Source organism: Melanerpes formicivorus, unplaced genomic scaffold, assembly GCF_026170545.1.
Source record: "Melanerpes formicivorus ecotype bairdi unplaced genomic scaffold, bMelFor1.0.p_v2 SCAF_3, whole genome shotgun sequence".
Classification (NCBI taxonomy): domain Eukaryota; kingdom Metazoa; phylum Chordata; class Aves; order Piciformes; family Picidae; genus Melanerpes; species Melanerpes formicivorus.
The window spans coordinates 38174421-38198526 of record NW_027142355.1 but is presented as its reverse complement, the minus strand read 5'-3'; the positions used below and the strand labels follow the sequence as shown (position 1 = coordinate 38198526).

Sequence of the window (24106 nt, the reverse complement as noted above, 5' to 3'; positions counted from 1 at the left end):
ATAAACAAGATCCCCTTTTTTCCTGTGCAAATAAACAAGTTGGAAGCAAGGACTTTCTAGGTACAAATTAAATTGTGTGTTTAGCAGCACTCCTTTAGGGTTTAAAGCACTCCAAATCTTACTATTTTCTATTTCCAAATACTTTTTGATTATGAGTTGGATGAAATAAGACAGGTATGATCACTTCACAGTTTAATGCAAATCCTCAGCAAATTCAGAAATAAATGCAAAGTTCTTCAGTATGAAAGTAAGTTTAACAAACCAACAGATATTGGGACAGTCACAGGCAAACTTTAAGTGTGCACTGCAGTAATAATTTGGTTTGATACAGTTATAAGAACAAAAGAGACAGTGAGAAAGAAAAAAATTAAGTGATGTTATAAATATTCTCTTGTGTTACCTCATCTAATTTGAACAGATACAAGACAAAACTAGATCAAGATAATCTAGATCGGTTATTCAATTTCAACTTGTCATGTTAGAACAGGTAGAGAATTCAGTTTTCTTTGTAAAGGAAAAGGAATCACAGCTGTCAGCTGTACAAACTTACAAAATGCCTGCACCAATCTAACCAGTTCTACATCTAAATTAGTAATCTCTATTTATGCAGAAGGCTTACAGGGAAAAGAAATTTAAGGACTGTGCTGAAAAACACAAGTGAGTTCCCTACTTCCAAAACTGGACATAAAATTCACTTTATTATTAAACCTATTATATATGGAATGAAGCTGGAGGTGGGGAGATTCAGGCTGGATGTGAGGAGGAAGTTCTTCCCCATGAGAGTGGTGAAGCCCTGGAATGGGTTGTCCAGGGAGGTGGTCGAGGCCCCATCCCTGGAGGTGTTTAAGCCCAGGCTGCATGAGGCTCTGGCCAGCCTGATCTAGTGTGGGGTGTCCCTGCCTATGGCAGGGGGGTTGGAACTAGATGATCCTTGTGGTCCCTTCCAACCCTGACTGATACTATGATATGCAAGCTTATGTATAAACTCAAACTTAATGTACACTTCAATGTTACACTTAACTGCTCACTATAAATACAACAGTTCTGTGAATTGCAGCTTCTTTTGTAAGTTTAACTTATGATACTATCAAAGGTTGATTTTTATGACAACCCTTCCCATACTTCTTCCAATCCTATGGAAGTAGGGTAGATTTTATTAAAAATACAAAACTTCAGGGAAAAAAAAGCCACAGAAGCACAGAACTGTCAGGGTCTGAAGGGACCTCAAGGATCACCTAGTTCCAACCTCCCTGCCATGGGCACAGACACCAAATCAGGTTGCCCAGAGACACATCCAGCCTATCCTTAGAAACTTCCAGGGATGGGGGTTCCACCACCTCTGTGGGCAAGCTGTTCTAGTGTCTCACCACCCTTATGGTGAAGAACTTCATGACCCTTATAACAAAGTCCTCTTCTTCTATCTTGATTCAAGAACGTTCTGTCAACAGGAGCTTACCAACATACACTTATGGGTTGCTTGGAAAGACAGGCTCTACAATAGCTTTCACCTTCATACACAATTACACACAGGTTTACTATTTAAAACACACAGCTGTAGTTAGAACATGGAACATACTGCCCTTACTTTTAAGTCTTCCCTTTTAATTATTGTCACATGTACATTTTAAGACCTACACATAAAACCTGATTTGTTTCATCAAAATGAAAGATTCTGACCAAATGCATTCATGGAAAAAAAAACACAAACCCAATAAGCACTCTAGTAAGAAGAAGATACTTACTTCTACATTAGCTTTTTGTTGGTCTGAAAGTGCAGAAAGCTGTAAAATAAATTTCAAGTGTTATTTTTTTTTGGTAGGGTAACATTTATTATGGATAGAAAAAGAGGTTTGCTTTGTTAAAAAAACAAATCACACAATCTGCAAGGCTTCCTTCTGCTTCATGCAAGACTGAACCCATTTCCTTTGGATTTCCGAACACTACAGAAATTGCATGTCCACGGCCATTAAAGATGCTGAATGCTAATTAATCAAAGCATCCATCTTTCAAATCACCTTGTACATAGTATGAGATTCATGTATTCTTATAAAAAAAACCAATTAAATCAGATGTATTGCAGGTTAAAGGAAATTAAGAGTTAATTGGTATAAGTTAAAGTCCTCCAAAGGCTACAGAGTCCCAGGAGGATGGACAGCTTGTCCCAAGATATTGTAATCTGTTATTCTCTTCTCTTTTCCTGTATTTCTCTATTTAAGGGAGCATACAGGCAAATGCCTCTCTTCTCTATCCATCTTGGGATATACATGCTGTTATCTTATGGTTTGTGGGGGAGAGACTTTCTCTTGGCCTTGATTGGCAGCAAATTTCCAGCTACACCACAGGGCCTGTTGAAGCCTGTGGTAGCCCCAGGCCTAACTGAGAGCAGGGGACAGTTTGCCTGCTCTTGGGCCTGCTGAGGATGAGTGGGGTGGAGGCTTTTTGGAAGGCTCTGGAAGGTTTTGGCCTGGTAGGGCCAGGTGAGGAACTGAGCCTCATTTGTGAATTCATTCCTTTTACCTGAATGCCTTTTGTATAGATTTGTAAACAGAACTTCCATTTAAACTTCTAATCCAGTATGGAGCATTTTTAATGTACTCCTTGGGAAGGGGTAAAACACCTTTTCTGTCCTTTTGCCCAGGGCAGCTAGTGGCTCCAAACTAGGACAATATGTCAAAACCTGATGTTAAACTGAAGCCAAACATATTTACTTGTTTCAAGATGTGAAGGTAGTCGTAACAAAACCCAATGATATTAGATGAAATGTCGTCGTCTTCGTGGATTAGCAGCTGTAACATCAGGGCCACTTTTGCTTCAATAGCTTGCAGAGTATCTTGAGCACTCTTCATATCACCACTTTTTATCAGTTTAGTCCAACTAGCTATTAATGCTTGCCCCATCCCATTAACCAGTTTAGAAAATCTGGCCAGAAAATCCACATCCTCTTCCTGCAAGAAAAGATATATGATTAAAATAACTAGCAGAACTCATATTTAGATGGCATGATCTCACAGACTGTATTATATTTATTCTATTCCCCATATCTACTATGTAGAAACAAAACAAATATTTGCCTCCTAGATGGGAAGTGTAATTGCCTGGTTCATTTTCCCTGGGAAATGGAGAGAGAAAAATTATAGCAATGCCAGATTTGGCTGTCCTCCCTTAACGCAACACTAGCTTGCTTCACCTCTTCAGATGTTTCTCTTTTTACATTGAGAAGCAGGTTCAAAACAAAAGCAGCCACAGCACATACCTACCATAAATTCTAGGCTGTATTAGAGGAAAATCTTTTTATGAGAAAACTTCTAAGAATTAGCAGCTGTAGTTCACTTCAGAAATACTGGTAACGGTTAGCTTTCAGTACTGCCTGTAACAATGAGTACTGTGTCCAGTTCTGGAGCCCCTATTACAAGAGGGATGTGGAGGTGCTGGAAGGTGTCCAGAGAAGGGCCAGGAGGATGAGCAGAGGGCTGGAGCACCTCTCCTATGAGGACAGACTGAAGGAGTTGGGGCTGTTCAGTCTGGAGAAGAGAAGGCTCCCAGGTGACCTAATTGTGGCCTTCCAGTATCTGAAGGGGGCCTACAGGAAGGCTGGGGAAGGACTTCTCTGGATCTCAGGTAGTGATAGGACTAGGGGGAATGGAATGAAGCTGGAGGTGGGGAGATTCAGGCTGGATGTGAGGAGGAGGTTCTTCACCATGAGAATGGTGAAGCCCTGGAATGGGTTGTCCAGGGAGGTGGTCGAGGCTCTGTCCCTGGAGGTGTTTAAGGCCAGGCTGGCTGAGGCTCTGGCCAGCCTGATCTAGTGTGGGGTGTCCCTGCCCATGGCAGGGGGGTTGGAACTAGATGATCCTTGTGGTCCCTTCCAACCCTGAATGATACTATGATAGTATGAATATAAAATATTTATGGCTTGCTTCTGCAGAAATACATTGATCAGAATACAGATGCTGTACAAAAGCAGAGGAATAACAAAAAGTCTTCCTGAAAAAGATAGAGGTAAGATTCTTAGAGGAATGCCTTCTGAACTGATGAATGCAAACCATTTTTGCATTTTAGTACGAGTATGAATTTGACCAAGGCTTCAGAATGGAGAGGTAACTGCCTTGTGGTCCAAGGGCTGCAGCTTCATAAGGATGGGTTCCTCTTTCTACATGACAGGTAGCAAACAGCTGTTCCTTAAATGGTGCAACTGCCACTGAATGTGTGTTTGGTTAGTATGCTTTTCTGCCTTGTGGATAAGAATATCAAGCCTTACACAGTATCATAGTATCATTCAGGGTTGGAAGGGACCACAAGGATCATCTAGTTCCAACCCCCCTGCCATGGGCAGGGACACCCCACACTAGATCAGGCTGACATCTGACAGTGCAGACATGCAGAGCAGCATACATACCTTTAGGAAAGCTCTTTTCCCTACCTAATTATTCACAGCTGATCTAACATGTCACCCTAAAAGCCCTACCTTGGCCTCTACCTCGGCCTCTACCTCTTACAGAATTGTCAGAAGATTCAAGAGACACAGAAGCAGCATTAGCAGCAAGAACAACATGCTTCAGGAGAGGAACAGAGGAGTTACACAATACCTTGCTTCTAAACCAAAACACTCATGCCAAGGACAAACAAAATGCAGTGTAGTGTACTTTAAATGAATGTGAAATATTAATAGCAAGCTATTAAGTATGGAAAAAAAAAAAGTGTTTGGTTTTGATGAAAAAGCACAGCCAATTCTCCCCAATCTGTGCACTTCATTTCATAGTTCTCTGCTAATTTGCTTATTTACAACTGTTGGAAACCTCTGACACATTTCTACTGTAAAAATCAACACACCAAACTGAGCAGTACTGAAATGCAATTAAAATCAACATAGAAACTTGATCAATACTGGGGAAAAAAAAACAACAACCCAACAATATACAAACCTGATCAATACTGAAAAGGCCAGCAGACTGCAACACTTGACATAAAGATTCAACCAACTTAGTTTTATCATTTGGATCCATTCCCTTATTTACAATTTCAAACAAACAATCACAGGCTTCTTCCCGGAGAACTTCAACAGACATGTGACCTAGCAGCATATTTATAAACCTTCAGGAAAAAAAAAACACCCAAGAGGTTATTTTTGTGTGTGCACAGGAGCATTATATAGAAGGCTTTATATAACTTCTGATACATAAGACACTGTTAAGTTCTAACTGCACTGACTAAACCCAGCGTTTTACACATTTTAAGGAGAACCCAGCCAACTGTACAGCATCTATTTTGGCCATTACATAAGCTTGGTTTGCCAAGTCAATCACTGTATTAAAAATCCCCAAACTCTAAAGCTCCTTGGAGTTCTGATGGACAGCACATTCTCCACGGGACAGCAATGTCACAGCATTGGCCAAGAGAGCCAATGGTATCTTGATGCATCAAGTCTGTCCAGCAGGTCTAGGGAGGTTCTTCTCCCCCTCTACTCTGTCCTGGTGAGACTACACCAGGAATACTATGTCCAGTTTTGGGCTCCCCAATTCAAGAGAGACAGGCATCTGCTGGAGAGAGTCCAACAGAGAGCCACAAGGATGATTAGGGTACTTGAACATCTTCCCTACAGAGACTGAGAGACCTGGGGCTGTTTAGTCTGGAGAAGAGAAGACTGAGAGGGGATCAGATCAATGTCTACAAATATTTGAGGGGTGGGTGTCAAGTGGAGGGGGGTCAATCTCACTTCGGTGGTGTGCAGTAGTAAGACAAACAATGGATACAAACTTGAACAGAGAGGTTTTGCCTCAACATGAGGAGAAACTTCTTTCCAGTGCTCCGTCACCCTCATTGCAACAGGCTGCCCAGAGAGGTTGTGGCATCTCCTTCTATGGAGACTTTCAAAACCCACCTGGATGCCTTCCTGTGCATCACCCAAGGTGATACTGCTTTGGCAGGGGGCTTGGACTCAATGATCTCTGGAGGTCCCTTCCAATCTCTAATGTTCTATGATTAAATATATAATTATAGCCCTTTTTTTCCCCCCACAGAAACACAGTCTGCATGCCCTCAGGGTTATTTCTGCAAACACACTCCAACAAAAATCCTTTACCTTTCATTGGCTATCAGGCTCAAATCAATCCAGGATACATAAGCTCCGACTACTTCAAGGCACTGGCACGTCAACTCTGAGTTATTATATTGGTAGTTTTGTAAGATTTGGTACCAGGACTCCACCAAACTTGGAATGCACTGTTCCCTCATAGTATCTTTTAATAAGGTGTTCCTACGAGCCTCCTATCCATACAGAAAGAGGAGAAATCAGTCTTGTCATAGATCAGCATCTCATCAAATTAGCAGCACTTTTGTATGTACTACCAGACATCACTTGCCCCAGTAAGATAAGTAACTTGAATCAGAAACCCAAGTGAGCCCAATTTGTTCTTGCAGGAAATAAACCCAAAATACTCCACTTTTTAATTCTTCTTTTAATTACCACCATGTCCAAACACTGAAGAAAGGCAGACAAAGGTAAAAGTCCTCTAGAGAGATTATTATATGGATTTTTGATGTTAGGCCTCCTTAAAACAGGAGCTAGAAGAAATCAGCATTTTAAAATGAGTCAGTCTAACATTAAGTTGGCTAACTCAGTCTTTTAGTTTTTGTTTGCTAGCTCTCCAAGCAAAAAATAGATTTACTGAAAAGCATGAAATCACGAAAAGCATGAAACAACATATGGCTTTTGGATCCAAACTACCTTATGTCTCAAAAGGAGAGCTGCCATAGGGGGAAAAAAAAACAACCAACAGCTCTGCAAGTCTTCTGCTCTAATTAAAGAGAACTTTTTGGAAGGTGGAATAAAATGTTTTAATGCAAAACAACAACTTGCCTCAGATGTATGGACAACATCCCGGTCTACCAGCTCAGCATCAACAGCCATCAGGATTCTGAGGTACATATCCACACCTCGTGGATTAAGGTCAACAACTGACAGAATATCAAAAAAGAACTTGGGCCATTTTGTGAGATATTCAGTAACAAAAAGCAAAGCAAAGACCTGTGCAGCTTTGTTGCGAATAAAAGTCTTCTCAGGCTGGGGGTTCAGCATCTGGCAGAGACAAGATATTTTGTTTGTATACTCTCAGTGAATCAGAGAGAAGTCATATATGCTTGTTGATCTCTGTACAGCAATTAATGCACTACCTCTCTTCCTGGCTGAGATCAATAAAAAGCCTTATCTTTCCACGGATTTCAAAGGAAATTTGGCTAAACTGTAATAAAACAGAGAAAACATCCTCTCCAGGGGATACAGTCCTAAGCCTTTCACTCAGCACTAAGATCCTCCCCCTCTACTCAGCCCTGGTGAGACCCCCCCTGGAGTACTGCCTCCAGTTCTGGAGCCTCTATTACAAGAGGGATATGGAGGTGCTGGAAGGTGTCCAGAGAAGGGCCACAAGGATGAGCAGAGGGCTGGAGCACCTCTCCTGTGAGGACAAACTGAAGGAGTTGGGGCTGTTCAGTCTGCAGAACAGAAGGCTCTGAGGTGACCTAACTGTGGCCTTCCAGTATCTGAAGGGGGCCTACAGGAAGGCTGGGGAAGGACTTCTCAGGATCTCAGGTAGTGATAGGACTAGGGGGAATGGAATGAAGCTGGAGGTGAGGAGATTCAGGCTGGATGTGAGGAGGAGGTTCTTCCCCATGAGAGTGGTGAAGCCCTGGAATGGGTTGTCCAGGGAGGTGGTTGAGGCCCTGTCTTTGGAGGTGTTTAAGAGCAGGCTGGCTGAGGCTCTGGCCAGGCTGATCTAGTGTGGGGTGTCCCTGCCCACGGCAGGGGGGTTGGAACTAGATGATCCTTGTGGTCCCTTCCAACCCTGACTGATACTATGACACACCAAGTGCACTATTCAAAAATCTAAAAGCTCATTTGTCAGTTTGGCAAAAGGAATAAATGAGAACTTCCAGAAAACAAGTTACATTCCTCTTGCAGTTAGCTTCTGTTCATATTAGATATTAGCTTTAAGAACAGTACAGAAGATTCTAAATCTAAGATTGTAAGTGGGAATTGAAAACAAAACAAAGAATGAAAACCTGTCACTATCAATCTCCCTCTCTGTTCTTCCCCTTCTCTGTAAAATCCTTCTAAATGGAAAAGCTTGCTGCAAAGAGAAATTAAAAGCAATTTAATCCACTTCACAATTACCTATTCAAGTTGTACTATACTGTATTTCCTACGGTTTTCTACATACAAAGCACTACATTAGTTTCCAATGCAGAAGTGGAGTGATAACAAGGTAACAACAGGTATAGGCACAGACTTGTATCCATCAGTATGCTTGATGGCTATGCTGATTGCCAGCTCTCGGCCTGACCCACACACTCAGCTACAGTAACTAAATTCCACCAGGCAGAGCAGCCTGTACTTTGCCACTCAGTATTAACAGAGCAGTGATGCTGTTCAGTTGCAGACATCTACTAGTATTCTAGGCAGACAGGAGTTTGGCCAGGAGGATGTTAAAAACAGAACTGCTGCTCCTTCTCCAAACACTCAGGAACATCAGGAACCTGAACCATATCTTTCTAAAGGGAAATTTTTAATCATCTTTATTTCACACACAACTGATTATGCCACAATCCTTATCTAAGACTTTTATGTTTAGTAATAAGCTGAAGCACAGACTCCCTTACAACAGGTGATTTAAAGAATTTCTCATAAAGATTAGCAAATTAAAAGCTTTCCACCATCAGATAGTGTCTATCTTCAGGAAGCCATCTTTAAACTAGTTGACTGATGAATCATTTAGCCCACAACCAGTGCCTTATGTTAGCCTACTAATGACCTGCTATGTAAGACTGCTGTGTAGGGACATACTTACCTGTGCTTGCAGCCAGGTTATGAGTGTTTCCCTAATAAGCTGCTGCTGGACTTCAGTAAGTTCAGAGTACCTGAAACAAAACATGATGAGATCAAAATACAACTGCTTCATGACAAATGCAATACTCAATAAGGCAAAACCTCTTTTAATATTGCATATAATGCTGCACATTAACTTAGTATCATAGTATCATTCAGGGTTGGAAGGGACCACAAGGATCATCTAGTTCCAACCCCCCTGCCATGGGCAGGGACACCCCACACTAGATCAGCCTGGCCAGAGCCTCATCCAGCCTGGGCATAAACACCTTCAGGGATGGGGCCTCGACCACCTCCCTGGACAATTTGAATGAAAGGTTCAGAAAATAGGAAATTATGCAGCTATCTGCATATTACAATTTGATTTTGAATACAAAAATAAGGAAAAACACTTTGCTCATAATAATGGATTCCATTTTGAGGCATGACTGCATCCTATATTTGAGTAGGAGCTTGACATTTTGGCAGGAAGGCTGCTCTATCAGGGGCAGGACTTATGACCCTGATAAAAACACACAGGATCTCAGGTAGTGATAGGACTAGGGGGAATGGAATGAAGCTGGAGGTGGGGAGATTCAGGCTAGAGGTGAGGAGGAGGTTCTTCATCATGAGAGTGGTGAAGCCCTGGAATGGGTTGTCCAGGGAGGTGGTTGAGGCCCCGTCCCTGGAGGTGTTTAAGCCCAGGCTGGATGAGGCTCTGGCCAGCCTGATCTAGTGTGGGGTGTCCCTGCCCATGGCAAGGGGGTTGGAACTAGATGATCCTTGTGGTCCCTTCCAACCCTGAATGATACTATGATACCACTAGCCATGGTAGGAAGGATGAGACATCTATATAAGCTCGAAGTTGTTCACTAGATCTTAAAGACTGTAAATAGTGAGCACAAGGAAGTCCTTCACTGATCTGACCTACAGTATATTTATTATCAGACACATGTCAAAGCAAAAAAGCAAACAAGTAGTTCTGCTTTACATCACAGACATAGTCTTGGCAATATTTGACTTCATGCCTAGCTCACCTCAAATGCTACCTGCACATTTTCCTTCCCAGGACTAGGTAAGGAGGGAACACTCTCCTTGCAACAGAGCTGGATACTGCTTTGGAATGGTCCTTAACAGGAATGACTGCTGAAGGTGACTACAGTGCTCCTGTCACAAGTGACTATTCATTAGGGAGAAGAAAAAAAGCAACCCCCACTGAAAATGCTCAAAAAATAAGCATGAAAACAAAAGAAAATATCATCTGCAGGAAGCAGGTGACAGAAGTGGAACATGCAGAGTTAGGTGGATAATGAGGTAAAATCAGGTAAACAAAATCTGGAACAAGCAGAGGTAGATGGATAATGAGGTAAAATCAGGTAAACAAAATCTGGAACAAGCAGAGGTAGATGGATAATGAGGTAAAATCAGGTAAACAAAAATCACAGCAAGTCAAGTCTTTCATTTTTCCTCTGATACATAATTGTGAAAATCAGATGCAAAATACATCTGAGGCCTGACCCACATGTAGAGTGTATTGCAACCAGCAGAAACCTCTGCTATGATGTTCAAGTATGGAAAAAAATTAAGTATAACTGCTATGTGTTATTTCAAAGTATTTTTTTTCCCCTCAAAGTATGGTCCTATGAAAACACCACTCAGTGAAAAGCCTACTTTCTTCTAACATCCCTGCCATGGTTATGGAATGAATAAGGCTTTGTTTCAAGTCCAGGACTCTCTACCGAGCAAGACTGCTGCTTGCAACACTCTTTTCTGCAAGAATCAGTGAGAGTACAGAGCAAGGCTTGAATCTTCACAATAGAACAGCTACATTTGTAGCAATCCTTGGTAATCAGGCCTGTGTTGGGCCGCACACAAGTGTTAAGCTAGCTAAGTAAAGCATTCTGCTCAAAACTCAACTAGTCCTTTCCCAGAAAAGAAGTGAAAAATACAAGAAAGTTCACTGAACTGGATCAAAATCTACCTCCACCACCACACAGAGATTACAGGTACCAGTTTAAGTTTCCTTGCAAGCAGAATAAAAAGGGAAAAAAATAAATGGATGTATGTGAATGGCAACAAGAAATATTACTCACTTGAACTTAATCTGATGTTCCAGGACTTGAAAGCAAAAGAACTTGATGTGATCATCGCTAGAAAAGGAAACAAAATTCTGTTACAGGTAGGAATATGCTACATTTCTCTGGGAAGAAAAAAAATAATCCTTAAATCCTACAACCAGGTCACCCCTTTGCACAATCAACAATTACTGTGCACCAGGGGGGGAAAAGGTTCCTCCTCCTACTGCTTTAAAGCTAGAATGACACATATCTGAGCAGCTCATTTGGTAAAAATGAACAGCTGCTAAACCAGTATTTATGTTTGATACTACTATTACACCATTTTTCTACAGCAGACAGCTTGTTAAGCTTTAAATACCAAACACACAAAACTACAATACCTATTGTACCCTGTTTTGACAAAACTCTGTCAAGGTTAATGAATAGAATCAGGAGAAAGAATAGAACAGAATCAGGAGAAAGAATAGAATAATAAACCAAGTTGGAAGAGCCCTTCAAGATCATCATGTCCAACCCATCAACCAATCCAACCCACCTAAACAACTAACCCATGGCACCAAGCACCCCATCAAGTCTCCTCCTGAACACCTCCAATACACCCATTAGCAGCACACTACCTGCAAGTTGTACACTGTGCCTTAAAGAGCAAAACTAAAGACAGAGGTATAGACTAGGAAGGGATATTCTACATGCTATATAATCTATACAAGTTTTGTATCCTATCTAATCATTGTAGCAATCCTGATGTATTTTGACAAAGATTATAAAACACTGTTCAAATTTTGCATGGTTTTGTTAATTACTCTGTCAGAGTACTGATAAATTATTCACAAAGAAGGCATTCATTATAAATCACTGTTGTTTTTCAGGAGATACTCATTGCTCAGTTTCCCTCTACAACTGAACACTCAACCGTGCAGAAACAGTGGTGAGTGCACACATTTTGCATCTTGAGAAACAGGACAGCCTACTCCATAGAAGAGGGGCAAGGAACTACTTCTGAGACCATTGTTTATAAAGCCTACAGTTACACAATGGGAAATTTCCAGCAATCACCTCCTTCCCAAAAGACAGCACTAGAACTCGTTATTTCTCCCTGGATTTCATAAAGCAACAGTCTTCAGGATGCTGAATTAATTTACATTGCTCTTCCTTGAAAGGCATTATACAGAAGCCACAGATCAACCATGATACTAACAGCAGTATGAAGATCATATTAACATTTTGCTTATTAAGCTGCAGAGTTAAAACTAGAGCCAAAGATATTATTAATGTAACTAAGCAGTGATTCTTATCTACATTACCTGTACAGACTCTGAGCTAACGCTTCTGCGCAGACTTGCCAAGCATCCTGAGATATCTTCAGCTGCTCAAAGTAGGCTAACGCCTGCAAACATACAAATGTGTTTCATTTTAAACCCCCCCCCAAAGAAATCACTCAAGACAGCTCCTTCATAGATTCACATTTAAACAGCTCTCCTTCAAAAAACAGTATTTGGATGCACCCAATTATTTATATGGCTCCTTAACTGTGGCAAGAGTGCTTCGTTACATGCTAACACCAACAGGTACTCGTTTCCACTTTATATACTATACAAAGATCTTTGTTACTTATATAAAGAAGGCATAGAATCAGAAATGTTGAAGTTAGAAGGGGTGTGTGGAGACATGGGCAACTAGAACTTTTTGCTCAGGGCCCTTGCATTCAGATGAAAGTCCCACAACTTCGAAAGGGAGAGTGATTTAGATTTTTCACTGAAAAGAACTATTTTTGTTGCATCACTTGGGCTGTATTCAACAACTCAAGCAACATTCCAACACTGATCACCCAACACTGATCATTTAATCAATCTATTACAGGGACTGGACCAAAGTAACTCAATTATCTAAAATTTGGTGGAAGTTATCAGAGTATCAAATGCTGTTTCAGAAAACAGTTAGCTTGGTCTACTGGCTTTAAGATTTCGTGTGGCCTGTTACATGAAGCAATTTTAAACAGAGATTAGATTGGCAACATTATTTCACTGCAATTCAAACATGTATTTCAAGGGGATTTTGTGGCTTTGTTTTTCCTCATATTGGTACATAATTGTTTAATTTCACCAAAGCAACTTCCCAGAATAATTAATACAGCCAGTTGAAATGAGTTCTTAAAAGAAGAATTCACTCCCTGTACACAGGACTGGTAATTTTCTTGTATTGAGTACTTTCAGTAGACAATAGTTTTGGTATCTCCTTTAAATGCTACATCTTACATGAACAGTGAAAAGGTAAGTCACCTAGCACTACAAGCTATCTCAAAATTAGGCAGGCTGCATAGTTAAAAAGCCAATATATCTACAAGCTTCAAATCTTACAGGGATATTCTATGAACAGAACACTGTAGATCAGCTATACCCATTGTTTCACAAAGAACCCCAAATACTCAGAATCAACCGGCTTGAAAAGCTGCATCAAACTACATTTTTAACCTTAACACTGCGGTATTTGTGATACAAACACAAAACCAAGGTACCAACATCCCCTTTCTGGAAGATTTTACTGGAGGTTATCTGTAAACAGCTGAATCAGGATTATCTCTCTTCTACAAAGTAAGTAACTGCGAGGTATCACAATTACTTTAACCTACTCTATGCCAATATGAGCTTCACTAGAGTTGAAACCCCATACAATTCATTAAGAGATACTAAAGGTAGGTTATCCATTCAAACACAAAAAAACATCCCACCATATCTAAGAATTAAAAAGGCAATTGCAAGAAACATTGTTTTTCAATAGCTGCTTTTTATTCTGGGGAATCTTGGTATGGAGCTAAGCAACGAGCACAAGGAACTGAAAGGACTGGCAAAGTCAGAGCTCAGAAAAATAAGTTCTATGCAACTTAAGTGTAAATTCACAGGGTTAGTGAAACATTGATGTTTAGCTTATGTGCTTGCATTATGATTTTGCACTTGCCACTACAAACCCTAAGTACTTGTTCCAAAACCCCAAAACTCTAAACCCCCAACCCTCCACCCAAGAAACTACGAGACTTGAGTACTGAAACAGCACACCCCACTTATTAGAGATAAAAGCAAATTAATTACATACTCTTTGTCTGAAGTCCGCATCAGCATTTGGGTTTAGCCCTAAAAGGGCTTGTTCATCCATCTCTATTGCTATACTCTTTGTTTCCTACTCCTAACTGGTTTGCCCACTTCTTCTAGAAGGGCAACTATGATCATCTGCAAATAGAGAAACTTTATTTGATCAGCAGAACAATAAAAATGAAAAGCAGGACAGCAATAACCACAGAAGTTTGCCCACAAATCTCAAAACACATAGTAAGCACTCCACCAGAACAAGCATACTTCCGACAGGCAGCAGAATACCAAGTCCTCTTATCAACTTTTAGTAGTACTAAACTTCCTATCGAATATGAAAAGTTTTAAGTGTCCCTCTATTTCAGATGTGTTGAAAAGGGTTAGTATCATCTAAGTAACAGAGAAATGGCATGATGTACTGTTCAACTGAAAGGCCTGAACTCGAATTTCAAGCATGCAGATTTCAGCAAGATACTACATAGGCATAAACCTGCTACATAAATGACAGACCACTGTATATTTTTTTCAACCACAAACTTCACAACTGAATATAAAATTTCTACTCCTGACATCCTTAAGATGCTTTAGAAACCCATTTATGAAGTGCTTCCCCTAGGGGAGCAAAGCCATTAGGAGGTCTTTCTTCTAAAGCAAGCACACAAGCATCTCAGAAATTAACCACAAAATACATCATATGGAGCTGTTAACAAAGCTTTCTCTTACTAATGGGTGTTGATTTACTAGCAATGATTTTTATTCAGAAGATTCAGTGGTAAAAATCCAGAAGCATGCAATAGAAATGTTCTGCAATGCTCTAGTAAAATTTGGGGGGGAAGTCTGTGTCAAATACTAGAGTGCTGTTAAACAGCAAGAGGTGACAAAACCCCATCTGTCCTCCAAAGTCCCAGCCCGCCCATGGTAATATAGTTAATTAAGCCTGAAATAAGGCCTTGTTATGCAAGTATGTGGGAGGTAGGGGAAAGGAAGATAGGAAAGACTGAAGAGATGAAAAGAGCTGTAGCATGAACCTGCCTACGTGCCTATAGGTAGAGGTAGACCTTCCAATTTCTTAGTATCATGTGTTGTGCACGCTCTACTGTGTGGTGGGTTGAAATTCTCTCCCCCCACCACCAACATTTCTGTTTAGAAAGGGGGCAGAGTGACATCTGACAACAAGATGCCTGAAAAGAAGAGCCCAAAATTCAACGCGGTAACAGACAGGCATTTCTACAAAACTCACGACAGAGCATGCTATTTCAAAATGCATTATGAAAAGCACTTCAGTAAGTTAAATTTAGTTCATACAAGAAAGAAAAAAGGCAAGTTATGGCAGTACAGAAACCAGAAAATCTGGAACAAAGCGATGTCTCGTGGCAAAACAAGCTTCACTCACTGCCTTACGACACAGAGCAAGCCTGATCAGGGTCAAAACCTTTAGGGATTAAAGTTGCTTTGCCAAGTCTTCTCCCTCTGCATCCCCAGCCTCAGCTTTCCCTCATAATCTACATCCAAAGCAGCCAGATTAAAATGAAGCTAAAATGCTGTGAGGGAAATTATTTCCTTTTTTTCTTACTGCATCTCTCAATTAGAGCCTGGTCCAGAGTTTATACAAGTGGAAGTATATTTTGGCCTATTTTCCTACTGCTATCACTACACAGCCTGCCCAAATGGTAATAAACCTCTACACCTGGGTGACAAGCTTTGCTATTAAAAACAATCTGATTCAATCAAGTATTCTCTCCACATGTTTATTTAACAGCACGCCAACCAGTTCTGTGCATTTTGTATATGCCACATAAAATTTCATCTTATACTAGACATCCTTTCCTAAGAGTTTCAGCTTGATTAGCCAAAGCTAGAGGACAATTAGAGTGATATAGACTATCTGAGCATTCTGAGAAAGCTAACAAAACAGCTTCTCAAGCTATAAGGTTTAAGCACCCCCAGTCTATTTTACCAACTGCTTACACTTCAAAAATCAAGCTGCAATTTTAATAGCACTTACAGTTTACAAAATTCATTGCAAGATATACTCAGCTATAACACTGAGTATGTCATTAATGCAAGGTTTATTAAAAACAGGCAAAAATCAGTAACACTGTTAATATGCAGCTGTGTAGAAAGTACTGATATATAAAGATGCTGTTTGGTTTTGTTCAGCAGTGCACTACGGTGAGTGGAGGTCTAAGGTTTACTGTAGTTAGAACTGCAGTTTCTTAACAATGAAATCATACAGGTATATGTATCCCTCATAAGATTAGTTTACTCCCTTTCACAAGTTACGTACAAACAAATGCATTTGATAGCAGAGACTGCTTTCATACAGGAAAAGAGTGCAAAAACCACCCGCCAGTTACGCTTCAAATGTACGCGCCAGGGGAGGTTCAGACTCGAGGTGAGGAGGAAGTTCTTCACCGAGCGAGTCGTTCGGCATTGGAATGGGTTACCCAGGGAGGTGGTTGAGTCATCGACCCTGGAGGCGTTCAAGGGGAGATTGGACGTGGCACTTGGTGCCATGGTCTAGTCATGGGGTCTGCGGTGTCAGGTTGGACTCGATGATCCTCGAGGTCCTTTCCAACCTGGGTGATACTGTGATACTGTGATACTGTGAAATGAGGAATACTGCCCAGTTTAGCAATACTGGTTATGCCCTAATAATGAAAGCATTCAGAGCACTTTAACTACAGATGGCAACCATGGGTACAATTATCAATTAAAGAATACTTCGTTTGCATCTCTCACTTCAGGTATTTACAAGGCTGTGATAGCACACAGGGAACCTGTGACGTGCTTAATTTTAATTCCCTCGAGTTTTCTCTCTAATTGAACAAAGACAGTAAAAGACTGTCGTGGACGTTCTTTTTTGATGTCTGTTTTACATGCTGCAACTCCTGAGGCTATTTACAGATTCTGAGGCTCTAGAGCCTTTACACTGACATAGCATGTGGTTAAAGTGAACAGCTGTGTAATTATAGCTACTTCAAGAACTTTTCAACTGAACTAGAAAGTTTTTCTTTCTGGACATGACCTATTAAGTCTTCATTTCAGGCATGTTCTTACCGGCCAGGAATTCCCTGTGAGGAGCAAAGCCTTCTTGCCCCCTCCCAAACTTGGTCAAAGAGCCCAGCCTCCTCTCGCCGAGAGCCAACACTACTACTGCGTGGCTCAGCACCTCAGCCGGGGACGGAGATTAGGCATTCACACCCCGCCGCGTCCAGATCTGCGGCGAAGACACCGGGGCTGCAACTTAGCCCCTTGCCGTGACCGCTGCGGAGTGACAAAGCGTTCCTCGCGCGGCGGTTCTGCCAGGACGGGACGGCGGCGAACAGCCGTTCTGAAGCACGCCGAGCGCAGCGGAATATGGAGGTGCGGGAGAGGCCCCTCCCCTCACGTTGCTGCCTTAGAGCTTACGGTTACTTCCTTCCCCCGCTGGAGCCATATCGGAGGACAGCTGTCGAGGCAGGTCCCGCAGCACGCGAATGTAACCGCACCACAAGCTATAACGTATATCAGAAGAGAAAAATCCCGGTGTTTATCGCGGCCGCATGCACATACCCCCACCGGCTCATGGAGAACCGGCTGACTGCGGCACCTCCCCGCTTCCCCAGAAGAGGGGTCGGGCGGCCAAGGCTGCGGCGTTTCCCTCGCTTCCCCAAGAGCCTCACAACTGCGGCGGAGGCGGCGCCGGACTGATGAGAACCGGCCGGGTGACTCGAGAGAGAGCGCTGCCGCCACCTCAGCGGCGACGCCCGCGGGCGCCCACAGCACCCCATCCCCGCCGCTGAAAACACCACGGCCCCCACCAACGGCCGGGGATGCCCAGGCCCCGCTCCGCCACCATTGGACTGAGTCACCCCGCGCTGCGTGGCGCGGCGTGTCCCGTCCCCGTTCTCCCCACTGTTACCTTCCCAGTCACTCCATCACAACTCCACAGCCGCCACGAGCATAGAGAGCGGGCCAAGGCAGGCCGCGCCGCCTCGGCAGGCGGCGGGAGGAGCAGAAGGAAGACGCCCAGGGGAGGTGCCGCGGCTCTCGCGCGTGCGAAACGGCCCCCGCGCCTCCGAGAGGAGAGCTGCCCCCGCCCCTCAGCGTGGCTACCGCGCAAGCAGGACTACGGCTCCCAGCGTGCCCCACGACACCGCCGCTGCGCCGGCCGAGCACGCTCACCGTCCTTCTGCGCCGAGGCGGCCGGCCGGAGGGGACGCCGGGAGGTGCCACTTTCCCGGCCTCGCGGCATCCCGGGAGCCGTAGTCCCCGGACCGCGTCAAGCCTCCCGCCTGTGCGGTTCGTCGGTGCTATGAACACTCGGCGACACCGTAAAACCAGTTGCAGCGATTTAATAAACCGGGGCTGGTCCGTGCCGCCCCCAAAACTCCCTCCGGGCTGCGGACATCGTGCTTTGTGTCACGAGTAGCAGGGTGGGGGGAGGGCCCTGGCGGGCCCAAGCTCATATGCTGCAAAAGCATTGGCAGAGACTTGTCTGGGGTGAATAATGTCTCTGACGTCTGCAAATTTGACATCGGCCTCTTTCACAAGGTGCTCTGAAATGAGGCAATGTGTACGGGGGGTTGCATGTTGAGACGCACGCGTGTCTGCACAACAAGGCTTACAAAAATAAACACCCCAAAAACCAACAAACCACACCACCACACTCAAAGACTGAGTAAAAATAACTGTGGCGATACAGTGATTTACAAAATCGTTACAGTGGTGTCAACGCAATGTCCTTCAAGGCGAAACCCTCCACGTCATGGTGATGGCAGTGCCGCTTCCAACAGCCTTGTGCTGTACAGCGCTTCAGAGACCATCACTCAGCCTTGTCGCAGAGCTGCTCCCTGCTCATGGGAGTTCAAGTACTCGGACCAGCCGTAAAATAGAGGACCCTATCCAACGGAGTGTGGGATCCATTGGAGCAACCTCGCGGTAGCAAATAATCTCGGTCTCCCATGACACCGCGGGTGACAAAGGTTCTCCTGGCAGTCCAGCTACGGCCCCAAGAGGAAGCGTGGGGCTGACTTCAGCTGGGGCCTCCCAGCCACGTCCTCCGCGGCAACGCGAGGACTGGCCGTGGCAGACGGACCTCTCTCTACCACTACCGGGACCACACGAATCCACGGCTATGATGACAAGGAGAGAAGCCTCCTGCTCTGACGTCTCGCTGCTCCTACTACAGGCCAGGCCCAGACCACACCACGCTGCCCCAGCCAGCCCAGAATTCAACGTCGGCCGCCGCGTGTGGAAATTGATGGCTGCTTCCTCCAATCGCGCTCTCCTCCTACCCAATAGGCGGAGAGGATGGCCGGTGGGCGGGCTTCCGGCGGGCGGCTGACGGGAGGCGGCGGCGCACGCGGCCTTTCCTTTCCTTTCCTGCGGGCCGCAGAGAAGGCAGCGCCATGAAGGCGTCGGGCACCGTGAGTGAAGGCCGGGGGGGCGGGGGACACGGCAGGGACCAGGAATAAGACTGAGCTTAAGGAGGCCGTTAGGAGGGCGGCAGTGCGGGTTTGGGGAGCTTCAGGATGGTCCCTGCGCGCCCAGCTGGCCCTGCCCGGCCCTTAAGGGAAGCGAGTGGCAAATATGGCGGCGGCGCCGCTCCGGCAAGACGCTTAAGGAAGCCGCGCCGCTCCGTGCGGGAAGCCGTGACTGGCGGCCGGCACAGCTGGGCCTGCGAGACGATCTGCCTGGGCCGATGGCTTCTGTTCCCTTTGCCCTGGATTAGCCCGTTCTTGCCGCGGTGATCACACGTGGAGCTGTAATGTCTTCCGCGGAGTCGGCCCGTGGCGGGCATGCGTCAGTCTAGCACGGGGGTGGGTCCACAGCGGCGGCGTGGAGGGGCTCACGCTGCCGGCGGCCTCTCTTTTATTTCTCTCCAGCTGCGGGAATACAAGGTAGTCGGGCGATGCCTGCCCACGCCGAAATGCAGGACCCCTCCTCTCTACCGCATGCGGATCTTCGCGCCGAACCATGTTGTTGCCAAGTCCCGGTTCTGGTACTTCGTTTCTCAGCTAAAGAAGATGAAGAAGTCTTCTGGAGAGATTGTGTACTGTGGCCAGGTGTGGAATTAAAATCCTAAAAAAGGGGGAGATAAAGGAATGCAGTTCATTCATGTGGAAGGAATTTATGTGAAGTGCTGTTGAGGGTAAAGTTTAAAGTTATTTATCCTTCAGTTCCTGTGAAGCTGTGTGGCATACATATTTCAAAGCAGCAGTATATTTCCAGTAAAGAAAAAGAACCTTTTTTCCTAGCACTTCGAGATATGAGCTATGCCACTAATCAGTGCTTGCTGTCTGCTCGCTTTGTTGTGGAATATACCTTTTACAAATCATTTGGACATTAGCAATTCTTGGAAAGTAGATATTTGTATGCTTACACTCCTCTACTTTGATGCTTGAAAGATATTCTGTAGAGCCAAAATCTTGTGTATATTTTTATTTCCATTCTGAATTACTAAAACTTCTCACTCTGAATTGCCAGGAATTAAAAATAGCTATACTGGTGTGGCAAAAGAGAGAAGATAGTTGGTTTATACAACATAATGTACCATAGTGGTTTCACTAGAGCTTTAAAGCAATGCTGATGAGGTGCTGTCTCTTAACAACTTTTGTGCTCTTGTGTAATTCCAGGTGTTTGAGAAGTCCCCTCTGCGGGTAAAAAACTTTGGTATTTGGTTGCGCTATGACTCTCGTAGTGGAACTCACAACATGTACAGGGAGTACAGGGATTTGACCACGGCTGGTGCTGTCACTCAGTGCTGTAAGTACATGTAACTAACAGATATGAAGTGGTAGGATGAGTATATATACACAAGATTAAATCTTCCAACTGTCCATGAAGCATGATGACGTGATCCATGGTAAAATAATGGAAACAATGGAGATATGGAGAGAGAAGTCCACAAAAATCATTAAGGTTGGAATAGATTTCTAAGCTTAAAAGTCCAGCTGTCAACCCAACACTACCATGACCAATAAACCATGTCCTAAAGTGTCTTGTCCACACATTTTTGAACACCTGTAGGAACAGTGACTCCACCACCTGTGTGTGCAGCTTGTTCCAATGCCTGACCACCCTTTAAATAAAGAAATTCTAATTGTCCAGACTAAAACTCCCCTGCTGCAACTTCAGGCCTTTTTTTCTGGTTCTACTGCTAGTAACTTGAGAGAAGAAACCAACACCCACCTCATTGCTTATGGATGATGTATGTGGTGTCTTCCTCATTACCATTCTCTAAACAGTTTCTCCATCTGAAAATATTCCCCCTTCATTTGGTGTGACTTTCTGCAATTCTCCTAAGGAGTTTTGCTATACAGACAGAGTTTCATGACCTTTCTTGCACTTCATTTTTTTTGAAGTCATGGAGACAATATTTCAGATATTATGTGGTAAGTACTAGTGTCTCTCCTTTGGAAAATGAGTTTAAAACCCCCCAAAGCCCCAAGAAACTGTTGCTCCAAACTTCAAAATCACAGTTTGGGGAGAATTAAAGGTGGTCCTGATTTCAGTCTACTGCACAAAGTGCTTGAGGGATAGGCCATTTACATAGCTGATGCTGTTGGTAATTGAATCCCAGATTGTTAACAAACATTACAGAATGCACACAAAAACCCAAGGAATATTGTTCTCAATAACTATATTCTTGTCGTGTGTGCAAATATTAAATGCATCTTGTCGCCTTTCAAAAGCTGAAGTGCTGTTGAAAGTGAAACTTAAGGTTCTACATTAATTTGCAGCAATTCCTATTAATATACTGAAGTACTGCTTAAGGATGCAAGAACTTAATTTGTTAGGATATAATGACTGATTACTTTCAAGAACACTTCTGAAAGGTAAGTTTTTAATAGGTACATCAGATCTTAATGGGAGACGTTTTGTGCACAGGAGTATTTCAACAGGCATCTGTGAAACTGAACGTTGTGATTTGAAGGCAGTGATTTTCACAGCTTCAGGGTGGAGTTTTCAGGTAGCCTATGTACAGATGGCTTCCTCCTATTCAGAAAGCCTGATTATATGAGCTAAATACCAATTCACATCTCTGTCATTTATCAACTTTAAAGTGAAGATGACTTCAGATCCTGCCTTGCATCTTCCCTTTGAAGGGAAATGTTTTTGAAGTTCTTTTCAATAACTGTATTTCAGTGTTGATTCTGAATCACAGTTTTATTATGCAAAAAAATAACATAGTCATAGTATCATAGTATCAGTTAGGGTTGGAAGGGACCACAAGGATCATCTAGTTCCAACCCCCCTGCCATGAGCAGGGACACCCCACACTAGATTCTTCACAGAAAGAGATTGGCCATTGGAATGTGCTGCCCAGGGAGGTGGTGGAGTCACCATACCCACCAACACTGGAGGTGTTAAAGAAGAGACTGGATGGGGTGCTTGGTGCCACATAGATTACTTCTGTAGGTATGCATCTTCTTGAAATTAGGCAAGAAGAATAAGATGGCACTTTGTTGGAAGAATTTGATGATGATCTACAGGAGGAGTTTCCTTCTGCATGTTGGTTCTGTGGTATTTCTGCCATCACTTCAGATACTAAAACCAGTGTGATTTATGTAGGGGTGCTCAGAAATTTTATGTTGTAGATGGTACTAAAATGTTTCCCGAAAAGATGGTAGTAAGATATTTGAACTGTCATTTGAGTTTCCTTTTTGACGAGTCCTCTCGTTACAGACCGTGATATGGGAGCCCGTCACCGTGCCCGTGCTCACTCCATTCAGATCATGAAAGTTGAGGAAATAGCTGCGAGCAAGTGCCGCAGACCAGCAGTCAAGCAGTTTCATGTAAGTGAAGTCATGTTGCAGTGGCTGGTGGGTGCCAATCTGACACTGGACTGGAAGCGGGGATTTGTCTGGTACAGGTTTGGTTTGCAGGAAAAAACAGGGAACCAAATTTCCCTCCATAGGCTTACAGTTAAGTTACATTATGTTGAAGGCTTTTAAGGCTAGAAGCTGAAAGTCAAACGAAGACAAATACGTCGCAGAAAACTTGCCTTTAACTAGGCATTTCTTTCAAAAAGTATTGCAGAAGTAAGGCATCTCTTGCTTTCTATGAAGTATGCCTAATCTGGATGCATTAATTCTCTACAACTTGCACTTGAGTGTAGCTCATCTGTTTATTGCAAACTCTTTTCTGTTGTTCATCTGGTATCTCAAACATTGAAATGTTTCTCTTGCAGGACTCTAAAATCAAGTTCCCTCTGCCACACAGAGTTCTGCGTCGCCAGCACAAACCACGTTTCACCACCAAGAGACCAAATACCTTCTTTTGAATATGAAAACATGCTGTCAACTCTGTGTTGTATTAAAGGTCTTATCTGAACCTTCAACTCTCAGTTGTCTTTTGGAAACAGCGTCCTGCATACCCAGGAGTGTCCTTTCCTACTCTTCTATTTTCTCTAAACTATTGGCAGCCTACAATTTACAGGTATGAGTGCCTTGAAGCAGGTGAATGTTTCAGCTGCTAGCTTATGTTACCAAAACATCCCATCAATAAACTGTAATAACCAGCTTTCCAGATCAAGATAAGTCTTTTATCAAGCAGCTATAAAGTCTTTCTTTATGCTCAAGGGAGACCTTAGGCATGCTAAACAGTTGAATTCAGGAAGAAGGTAGCTTTCTTTGTATGCACAACTCAAGCTTGTCAGCCATGAAAGTACAAATTGTATAACTTCAGTTAAGCCACTTGCAAATTTTAAGCATTTAAAGTCAAAACTTTTGTTCTGACCTGAATATTTCCAAGGATGTTGCACACAATTCTGAATCAACTCGTGCTTGTGTACAGAGATGCCAACCAGAAATGAAAAGTAATTAAGGGCTTGGCATTGTCTCTGACCAGTTCTGAGGAAATTCAGTTTTTACACCCAAACCTAATCCTTAGGCTACCCTATTTCCAGTATGATGCCACTGCAAAAAAAAAAACCCCTTCTGTTGCATATGACATCCAGTGAAGGTTAATTAAAAAGGCTGCCTCACACTCAGAACCATCTTTTGCATGTGGTGCTTATTTTAAATTGCAGTGTTTTGAGTGTTTTCCTGGACAAGAGAGAGCCAGTGTAATTAGTGTGCAGGTCTTGCCCAGAGTTAAGA

General features: G+C 43.3%; 2 protein-coding genes and 1 non-coding gene across 3 annotated transcripts in view; 2 read left to right on the top strand and 1 right to left on the bottom strand.

The window, feature by feature from the left end:
- XPOT (exportin for tRNA) overlaps nucleotides 1–18019 on the bottom strand; it is a 39697-nt gene extending 21678 nt beyond the window's left edge. The window contains exons 1-11 of the mRNA XM_068170482.1: nucleotides 17923–18019; nucleotides 17079–17515; nucleotides 14026–14159; nucleotides 12240–12322; nucleotides 10951–11007; nucleotides 8841–8910; nucleotides 6857–7075; nucleotides 6080–6264; nucleotides 4923–5091; nucleotides 2709–2945; nucleotides 1743–1781 (exon numbers count right to left, since the gene is read on the bottom strand). Of these exons, the coding sequence (XP_068026583.1) occupies nucleotides 1743–1781; nucleotides 2709–2945; nucleotides 4923–5091; nucleotides 6080–6264; nucleotides 6857–7075; nucleotides 8841–8910; nucleotides 10951–11007; nucleotides 12240–12322; nucleotides 14026–14085 (1119 nt within the window). The 5' untranslated portion in view covers nucleotides 14086–14159; nucleotides 17079–17515; nucleotides 17923–18019. The remainder of the gene's footprint in view (nucleotides 1–1742; nucleotides 1782–2708; nucleotides 2946–4922; nucleotides 5092–6079; nucleotides 6265–6856; nucleotides 7076–8840; nucleotides 8911–10950; nucleotides 11008–12239; nucleotides 12323–14025; nucleotides 14160–17078; nucleotides 17516–17922) is intronic.
- A 1303-nt stretch (nucleotides 18020–19322) lies between these two features.
- On the top strand, nucleotides 19323–23346 carry RPL18A (ribosomal protein L18a). The gene is made up of 5 exons (XM_068170470.1): nucleotides 19323–19429; nucleotides 19889–20068; nucleotides 20639–20768; nucleotides 22692–22801; nucleotides 23197–23346. Exons 1-5 carry the CDS (start codon nucleotides 19412–19414, stop codon nucleotides 23287–23289), a joined length of 531 nt encoding a protein of 176 aa, XP_068026571.1. The 5' UTR covers nucleotides 19323–19411; the 3' UTR covers nucleotides 23290–23346.
- On the top strand, nucleotides 21606–21737 carry LOC137461118 (small nucleolar RNA SNORA68). Its single transcript, XR_010993235.1, has one exon. It is a non-coding gene; the product is annotated as a small nucleolar RNA SNORA68 (small nucleolar RNA).
- Nucleotides 23347–24106: the final 760 nt, after the last annotated feature.